The 9665-nt window shown below is 37.2% G+C and overlaps 2 protein-coding genes across 5 annotated transcripts; one reads left to right on the forward strand and one right to left on the reverse strand.

Moving 5' to 3' along the window:
* Window positions 1–2814: 2814 nt before the first annotated feature.
* Window positions 2815–5325, forward strand: nms (neuromedin S). 3 transcript variants are annotated; one of them, XM_077002034.1, is made up of 8 exons: window positions 2815–3283; window positions 3595–3641; window positions 4018–4071; window positions 4181–4207; window positions 4309–4362; window positions 4491–4565; window positions 4760–4799; window positions 5178–5325. In XM_077002034.1, exons 1-8 carry the CDS (start codon window positions 3202–3204, stop codon window positions 5216–5218), a joined length of 420 nt encoding a protein of 139 aa, XP_076858149.1. In that variant the 5' UTR covers window positions 2815–3201; the 3' UTR covers window positions 5219–5325. The 3 variants fall into 3 exon arrangements, with proteins under 3 accessions (XP_076858149.1, XP_076858148.1, XP_076858150.1); XM_077002033.1 differs by having other exon boundaries at window positions 2816–3283; window positions 4757–4799; XM_077002035.1 differs by lacking the exon at window positions 5178–5325 and having other exon boundaries at window positions 2821–3283; window positions 4755–5158.
* A 461-nt stretch (window positions 5326–5786) lies between these two features.
* Window positions 5787–8405, reverse strand: pdcl3 (phosducin-like 3). Of its 2 annotated transcripts, none has more exons than XM_077002032.1 (6): window positions 8242–8405; window positions 7734–7851; window positions 7394–7484; window positions 7089–7232; window positions 6736–6944; window positions 5787–6403 (listed from the first exon to the last, which is right to left on the reverse strand). In XM_077002032.1, the coding sequence occupies exons 1-6, from the start codon at window positions 8245–8247 to the stop codon at window positions 6258–6260; spliced, it is 714 nt and encodes a 237-aa protein (XP_076858147.1). In that variant the 5' UTR covers window positions 8248–8405; the 3' UTR covers window positions 5787–6257. The 2 variants fall into 2 exon arrangements, with proteins under 2 accessions (XP_076858147.1, XP_076858146.1); XM_077002031.1 differs by lacking the exon at window positions 8242–8405 and adding an exon at window positions 8148–8207.
* Between the last annotated feature and the right edge of the window lie 1260 nt (window positions 8406–9665).

Below are 9665 nucleotides of genomic sequence, written 5' to 3' on the forward strand. Positions count from 1 at the left end.
ATTTTGGCTCCATGCTGATCTTGCACTTGGCTAGAGAATAGAAAGTAAAACTCTACAAAGAAATGTGGCTGAAAGGTAGTCTACGTATGAATAGGCTGAATGTTGCCATATATCTGCCAAGCATCTTTATCTCATAATTCCTAACATTTGTCTGAAAACTTTTGTTACCAATTGTTGATGCATTTAAAATACCATGCTCACTCTGGGTGTCACAGGTGTATTAAATCCTTGCATTTTCTTTGATAGTTTATGAAACCTAGCAGGTGTTCTTTCCTGAACAGCAGTACTTAATGAACCAAACATTCATATTTCACAGCAGAGCATAAGTGCATTAGTCTTGCTATATGGATTTACTTGGTGCTGTGGGTTCAGGCTGAAAGAATTTGCATTGAACGACAGAAAACTACAACATGGAGACATGTAATTCACTTACAGATGTCCATATGATCTATGAAAGCACTTTGAGTTGCATGTATGTGTGAAAAGTGCTATACAAATAAAATGTATTATTATTATTATGGTACCTTTGCAAAACTATAGTATTGATATTTGATAGTGTTCTGGTTTTTAGCTGATTTAGCTAATTAAAGATATGCTGGTGTTCAAATCATCAGTTTCTTCATCTTGTGTTTTCTTCATCAGTTTCTTCATCTTCATCTAAAAAGCTTTATCAGCACTGGACATGGATACAACATTCCCATAATACAGTAAACGTTTCTTTGAAAAGTGGATTATGGGGTTACTGCAGCACATTAACTCTGGAATAAGACTTGTGGTCTCAGTAGACATTACGTTGGTTATATTGATTCCTTAAGTTTAATTGTGCTGATAAGATATCTCAAAATAATAGCACATGACCACACAACAAAGTCTTAACAAAATGTTAACAAAATTCTACCATGTGCTGAATATGTACCATATGTTGTATATAACTAGTACATGACTGGGTGAATTAAGCCATCATATGTATACAGTGAGAGAGTTAGCAGTCAGTCTAATGCCAGTCAGTCCAGCGTAACACCTTGACAGTAAAATGCTGAACTCTCTCATTTCCTAGCAGAGACCCTATATCTACTTCCCATCAATAGGATGACACTATCACATATCATTATGTGTTCCCAGAATACAGGACAGTAGTCATGCAGCACAGCTCAGATCACAGCAAGCTTCTGGGCTTGCCTGCCTGCCACTTCATTGGCCTGTTGGGGGTAATATTGAGGTTTTATGGTGTAATTGATTTCAGCCAAATGATGAAGTGATGGAATTCTCAGAGTAGAGTTGAGAGTATTCTTCACAAATGTTCATGTATATACAAACATTCATACATACTCTTACATACAAACATACAAAATGTCCCTCATACCCTCAAAACATAAAATGTAATATTTTATGATCAGATTGGAATGATTGATAGATTAAAATGCTTATTCTTTCTTCATCTATCTTCTCGTTCTATATGTATATATTTTCAACCTGTAGTTCACAGGTACAGGTACACTGATTATAATTGATTATAACTGATTATTATAATTACTCAAAACGAAGTTGTGAGATACGTCTGATTCACAGAAATATAGACATATATATATATATACATATATATATATATATATATATATATATATATATATATATATATAGACACTATAGACATAGTTCTGCTTACTATAGTAAACATTTTTCCTTCTTTCTCTAACATCTGGATTATATATCAAAATATAAATAGAACAAATTAAAATATTAAAACCTTTTGTTATTTTGCTTAATTTTTTTTTTTTTTAGAAGACCTGACCTGCTTTAGGGCCTTAAGTCAGGATGGGATTGTTGCACAGTGTTTCATTTATTCTACATGTGCAGTTTTATGGTCATCTAGAAGAGACTTAACAAAAAATGTGCTATTCTAAAATAATAAAACTGAGATGTTGAGAAAAAAAACAACCCAACAAAAACATCTGTTTGACTTCAATACATTACGGGAGAAACTGTGACAACCTTCACGCCCGAAAGTCAACCTCAAAGTAATGTTTTTCTAGCGCTTCGCAGGCGTCATTTGTTGTGCACAGTTCACTCAGCTAATACCCATAGTTTGGTTTTAATCGATGCTGAAGTTATTAACCTTATAAATCTCCCTCTGTGCCAACTCCCCAACAAACCACACACAAACACTTACACGTTCATACTCTCTCTCTCTCCGCAGAGCGACAGTGAGGATAAATGGCCATGGTTGTTAAGTGTAAAGAGACCATTGGAAATAGCTGTCTAAGGCTGCTGCTCAAAAACAGGACAATCTGTTTCCTTCTGTAATGTGTATTATGGGAGTCCTACAATAAAGTCAATTTCCAGCTCATAATGAAGTCAGAGAGCTCTACCAGATCATAACTGCCTTTCCCTACTGGAGGTGACCACCCTGTTTTGCTCTTACATCCTTTTTACATATGTGGAACAGGTTCTACACTTCTAATCTTAATCTCGACAGGTGTTAACGTATTTCAACAACCATCGACCACCGAACATTTAGCTACAATTAACACTTTCACTGCAATTTGGTACCAATTTGCAAATTTCCCCGCTGAGGGATTAATAAAGGATTATCTTATTTTATCTTATCTTACCCATACTTATACATTCTTAATTATTTCTGGTTTATCTATGGTCAGTAAAACCAATTGAAAAAATTTCAGAGCTTCTCTGAAATCCAGGTTAAGAACTTTTACTACACCGTTTTGTTTTTCTGTACAAATGATCCACAAATATACTCAAAACAATCTCCAGAAGAGGCACTTGAGCCTCCCTGCTGTCGTCTGATTTTCTCCGCTATTTTCCCACTAATAGAGCCATTTTACCACAACTTAAATTTGCTTCGTAATTCAGCTGCTCTGTCGTATTTTTTTTAGGTTTAGTACTTTTTCACAGCCGCACTGTCACGCGTGACGCATTTGTTTCAACAGGTTTTAGCGAAGGCGCGGGAGGTCGGGATGATGACCGTGGGGAGCTTGCTGGCGTTGATTGGTCACCTACGTGGGACATTGTGTTTTTATATAGCTAGTGTTCATTACTTACGCTTGTGGTTCGCATGCTTTCAATTCTCAGTCCAGAAGGAACAAAAGGGTCGGAAACTTTTACTGAAATTGACAGCAGGTCAGATCGGCGTAGTGTCTCACAACGAACTACACGGAGCGTTACCGTCGGAGCTTTTGGGAGATGGGCGACATATTTTTCAGACAACTTTACATTCTGTATATAGTAATCTGGTGTATCGCCAGTTTTTACTTCAAATCTGTTGGTAAGTAGTGTACTTTTTTTTTTTTCTTATTTGATAAAATTGCTGTTTTCAGAACAGAACTTTTTTCTTTTAAAATGACTTGTCATCAACGTTAACATTTGATCAACATTTGTTGTAATTTTCAGAATTAGATGATAATCGGATAATTAGATATTTTCCTAATTAGATGACGCATAATTTCTGTACTTTATTCATAGATTTCAATCTGACCGATTTTAGAACTATTCCAGTTTGGTAATTCCAGTCACATTTTAAATGATTTTTAAAAGGCTTTACTGAAATACAACATGAATTTACATTTATGATTTCAGAAGGTTATCCACTGTCAGAATGTGAAGATGATGGAGATTATAGTCAGGTAATACAGGCATAACTGATCATTTTTGCTGTTCATACTTTAAAAAGTAAAACATGAAATCCATGGAAAATCCTTTGTGTGGCAGAGGTCAAAGTTCGTTTAATTAATTTCAGTTTATTGTCATATACTTCACAAGTGTATAGAAAGGTTATTTCACTTGTCCTGAACTGGTGCTACAAAAAGAACATTAAATATATGGTTATCTAATGTAATACTCTTAGTTTCCAGATATTTTGTAAAATCTATGTTAAATTGAGTTAGATCACAGCTTCAACCTGTTATCATGACATCCTAAGATGGCAATCTCACACTTTTATCCCTCTGTCCATTAACCTTGTAACCTGAATGATAGTCACAGTTCATCTCTCTGCTGCAGGCTTCAGCTATTCAGAGTACTTTGTGTGGACTTGTTTGGCGAGACCATAACAAGGTGAAATATATTTTCAGTGTCTGTGTGCATTCTCATTACTTGTAAATAAGCATGTTTCTCATTGTAAGCATTCATAGTCTAATCCTGTTTGGATATTCCTGTTACTCAGGAGCAGATACAGAATGTATTCAAACGGGTGAGTGTTATATGAGCCTTTTAGTACCTTTTGATTAACCATTTGAGAGTAAAAATGTTATCAAGGCATTGATGGTCTCTTTAAATAATTTTTTTTTTCAGTTTTTGTTTCACTACTCCAAGGCACAGAATTCTGTTGGTTCTGTCGAGAGAGAGGTAAAACCCTTCCAAGAAATCTTAATTGTTAACTGCCCTATGAAACATTTTCCATGAAGTCTTAATTGTTAACTGCCCTATGAAACATTTTCCGTGGACATGTGCTGAACAACACATTGTTTTTCTAGTCTCACTCTGTCCACCCACTCATGCGCCTCTCCCCCAAGTTTACACAGCGCAGGAAGAAACAGCAGGCATCCTCGGTAAGCCTGGGTCCATTTCTCATCAGCTTATATTATCCCAAGGACAGCTGTATTCATAATATTCTTACCACTGATTACCTGTATAAATGTATGCTGTCACTAAAAAATGAATTTGTGAGCAACAGTTGTGATCTCAAATCACCTGAAGTGCTGTGTGAAAGCTTGTCAGTGACTTCATCTTTCTCTTAGAGAAGCTGAAGGGGACCTGCAGCCGCTCAGACAGACTTGTTCGAGGTAGGTGATGCTTCCACCAACACAATGGATGTTGCGGAATGGTGAGAGTCATCCAGCTAATCTCAGTGGTCCCCATAAGCCAATGCTCTGCACATGTTGGTGCTCTCACTCTTCTTATAGACCGGATTTAGCAGCTCACTCTTAAGGCTTTCAGCTGATCATCCACTACCAAGTGCCATATATCATTAAGACAAATTTATGGTGAAAACGGTGGATTATATTTGTACTTACTGTGTGTGCTTCATTTTTTTCCCCGTATTTTACATTACCAAAATCAACAAACAACTGTGTAAAAGATGCAACAATCAAATTTGTTATGCACATATTAACATCACATCATCATACAATGTTATTATTCATAAGTGTCTTTTTGTGCAGATGTCCTCTGTTCTTTCCTTGGATGCTCTGTGGAACCATGACACTGCAATACAAGGAACAAGGATGGGCTGATCTCAGCTCAGATCATTTGTACTGTAATTCACAACCGCTCTCTGTAAATAAATCAACTTTGATGTGTGTGTAGTGACATGCCTTTCATTCTCACATGGTTGCCCTGCACATGCCCTCATTGTTATTTAGGAACTTTTTACCAAGACTATGACTCACATGTTAAATGAATCACAACTTCCAGAGTCCAACTAAGGTAAATGCGTTGTAAAATGTGTAGCAATTCCATTCCAATATGTAGAGATATCATCTCAAGGTAGTATTTCTGTCAGTATCACATAGCTCTACAAATCTTTGTTAGAATAATTAGATAAATCTGAGATGGCTTTTCCAGGTAATTTTCTTACACTGTGGTACATATTGCAGAAATATATTACTCAACCCTATTATGATCGCTGATGACCAGATTTTATTTTGTGCTAGATGGACTCATGTTTCCTCATTTTGTTTCAATTATAGGGTCACATGCCCTCCTGCCTCTTTATAAGATTTGCAAAGCTGAACACAGACAACCAGTAAAAGACACAAAGGAACAAACAGTATCAGAAAATCAAAGGATTTTTATAATTACCAACAGGACATTTTTATAAAAGCTGTTTAGGTGATGAACATGTATAATGATAGATATATACATGACATAAATAAAGCACTTATCTCTTAGATGGTTTCCTGGTAGATGTCAACAGCTAGCAGACCTAAACCATAGAATCAAAATCTCTGGAACAAGCAAAGTTCATCAGGCCTACTTCCAGAATGCAGTTCATACAAACACCACTAGAGGGAACATTAGGCTGAATATAGTAAAGAGGACATAAGCACTATGAGAAGTGCATAATGCATTATATTCAAGAGAGTCTGGTCAGCAGTCAGCATCTGCATTTTGGTTGTGTAACATACTGAAGTATGACTCCTTATGTATCAGACAACACTGGGTGGGAGTTGGGTAGAGTTGGAAGGGAGAATCACACTCCAGCTGTGGGTCCTGGCTGAATGCACCCCTTGACAAGGGATTCAGTCATCGTCAGATTCTTCACTGTCTCTGCGACTGGGCATGGAACACCTGATGGATGACAGCATCTGATCCTGGATCTGCTTCCGTGGGTTTTCCTCCAGGTCCGTCTTCACAGCACCTGCCTCTGCCAGGCGCCACTCCAGCTCTGATAAACATGACGGCAGCAGAAAGATTACACACACACACAAACCCACATGCACACCAGAATCACAACTAGCAATCCCAGCCTATGAGATCAATTTATTTGCCATGTAAAAATAAAGAATTTATTTAAAGGAAGGAGTACATAAGTACTATACAAGCATGTTCTTGAAAATTTGATGTTCTTGATACAAGCATGTTCTTGATAAATGGTCTTGGGAAAGAAAATTCCCCAAAGCTTGATCTGAAATGCATCCTTCAGTTCATTTCAACCTTTACTTTTCTAGAAAGAAAGCATTTTTAGAAAAATCATAAAAATGTTTACAACATATGTACCATCACACTTGAGATTCATGCCTCCAAAAACCAGAGGGCCAATGAACTGGGCCTTCATCTCTCCCTCGTAGTAGACAAACACAGTAGGTAGATTCCTGTCTGGGTAGTTGGCGATGCATGTTGTTGAGATGGACTTCAGGAATTTGGTTTGTGGGAACTTTCGTGCCAACTCCGAGAGGTGCTGGTTTATCAGTGTGCACAATGGAATGCTGAGAAAATAAAGATTATCCGCCTGATCATTATTATTAATCCTATACTATATATTAAAAATAGATTATATGTATCAAACTTTTCTCCAAGTTATCAATTATATGCTTGATGACACATACATATATGCTCATTCATGCCCTCACCCTTGTTTGTAGAGGTGCAGGACCACCCAGATTCCATTGCCGGCCTTGTTCACCTCGTGAATGTAGTCCTGACCTGAAATTTCGTTCACCTCACCAAACACATTTTTTATCTGTTTGGCTTTCCACTCTGCAAGCCTCTTCTGCCTGGGAACCAGAATAGCAAATCTTTAATACAGAATAAATCAGATATTGCTTGCATTAATTTTACTGATGAAGAGGGGTTGTAAATGTGGTGGAAGCTGGCATTATAATGTCTTTAACAGTATGTTAAGCATGAGATTTTAGCAGTTCCAGGCAGAACCCACCTGTACAACTCTATGGCAGCCTCATCCTCTTCACTGAACTCATCTTCATTCTCCTCTAGCTCCTCCAGGGTCATATTCTCATAGGTCTTCACTACAGAGAACAATGGAGACAGATGAATCAGACAAGTTCTACAACAAACCACTCAAGGTTAAATCAAGTTTAACAGAATCTACTGCTCCACTGATCACATCTCTGGGAATCAATGTCTGGACGATCTGAAACATCACTTCATAACAGAAAGGCCTTTAAATAAATTACATGTAATATGCAAAGAATTATGAGCTTGTGGTCACTCCACACTCAATTCATATCGTTTTCTGGACATTCGAAGAATCTTACCAATGGACTGCTGGTGAATAATCTGCTCCTCTTCGTCGTCCTCCTTCGGAGTCTCTTTAGGAGGGAGGATACCTTTTTTCCTGAGAATATCATTCCACTCGGTATCTTCGTTCGGGTCCTTGAATCAAGACAATGTATAAATTAGTTACATAGAGGAATTGTTATTTGCTAACTTGTGATAAATTGTTCCATATGAAGCCATTTCCTCAAAATCTGTGTTAAAGGTCCCGAAATAATACAGTACGCGAGACTACACAACAAACCAGGTACAAATAGTTCGTTAGCCAGTTAGTTATCTACATCTACTGCGTGTGTTGGGGGGTAAATTCCATATTCAAAGCAGTGAAATCCTTATTTAGTGATCACGTTAACCTAGCTACCTAACTCAATTATTACTAAACCATGTTTCCTAACCATGTCCGTGTTTAAAACAGTTGGCTGTTCAGTCCGAAGTGGCATCATTAATCTCTGAATTACCGAAAAACAAGCATAAAATATTAAGACAAACCTGCATTTCTGTTTATTGAATCGCTCTCTCCGTTAAATCACGCTCTGCCTGTTCCCAGACGGAAATAGAAGGACCGGACGTAATTTTGCTCCGACTGGATGAAAGGTCTACAGAAACAAACGCGTGTTCTTAAATGATTACTCTAATAATTTGTTTATTTCGTCGACGCGGTAGAATTATATAGAGACGTTTTAAAAAAGAAAATGCATTATGCTTTGATAACACTGTGCAATTTAATCTAAGCGGTGGCGGGGGTTACTGCGTAGGACAATAATAAGAGTTGCACCAATATCCGATTTGATTCACAGTGGCCATATATGGACCTGCAACGTCCCTTCGTCTGTGTGAGACGACCAGATGATGTTGTCAGTCAGGGCGTTACAAGTGAGGGCGAACTCAGACGTCCCATTACCTTCTGCAGATCATCTGGAGATACAATTAAACAGTGTTTTAAGTATGTTTATTTTCCTTTGCTTTCTTCTTTTTTTTTTAGATATTACAATAGTTTATCAAGATAACGTATTATTAGAATTGGCCTAATAGGTGTAGACCTGCTATATCTACTGTAACGCCTAATTATTGTTTATGCAAGCATGCTTGTGTAAGCACTTAATACGATTTATGAATCCCATGCCTTTTTATTGTTAAAAATAAGTCCCTCATCGCGCTACTTGATTCAATAAGGAATTAGCTGCGTTCCGAGCTTTGGGGTACTTTGCAAAATGTTTGGCAATCTACAAAGTTACAAAGTAGACCCATGTAAAATAATGATATTCCGTGAATGTGACTTGTAGGCTACACGCAAGCAGCTTTCATCTGGAAAAACACATTCCTGTTATAGTTTATTCCCCCATTGTTCAATTATTAATTGATCCACTAAACTGGTAGATATCTTTGACAGGCCTAACGTCCTCTCATACACATCCTTGTACACGAATTGGATTAATGCAGAGGAACGTCCTCCAGTCTGACACCAAAATTATTGCCATATGCGTTAGGCACGGATAAGCAAAAACGTAAAGACAGTTACCACTAAATGCAACACAATAAAAGCGTCGTAAATATTGTGTTTTATTGTAAAGTATTCAAACACAAAAAACAGAAACTACTAAAACACAGAAACAGAAATGTAACTGTTTCATAGTGTGTAATAAGAAATAAAATACTTTCAAATGTTCAAGCAATTTAAAGATTACTGCACTAAGTTGACTATACTTGCTTGGTCACTAGTCAAATGCAAACTTAAAGGAAAATAAAACTTAGCAAATGATCAGAGACCAAGGGCTGATGATTAAATAGCTTATCTCGTAATTAACAGGTTATGTCCAATGCGTTGACAGTTCTGCCGAGTAATCTAACAGCTACATTTAGTTGCCTTTCCCAAAGCCTCTTCATAAGGGCACCGATCCGAGGCTAGAAGCGTT

This window comes from Brachyhypopomus gauderio, chromosome 4 (assembly GCF_052324685.1).
Source record: "Brachyhypopomus gauderio isolate BG-103 chromosome 4, BGAUD_0.2, whole genome shotgun sequence".
Lineage (NCBI taxonomy): Eukaryota > Metazoa > Chordata > Actinopteri > Gymnotiformes > Hypopomidae > Brachyhypopomus > Brachyhypopomus gauderio.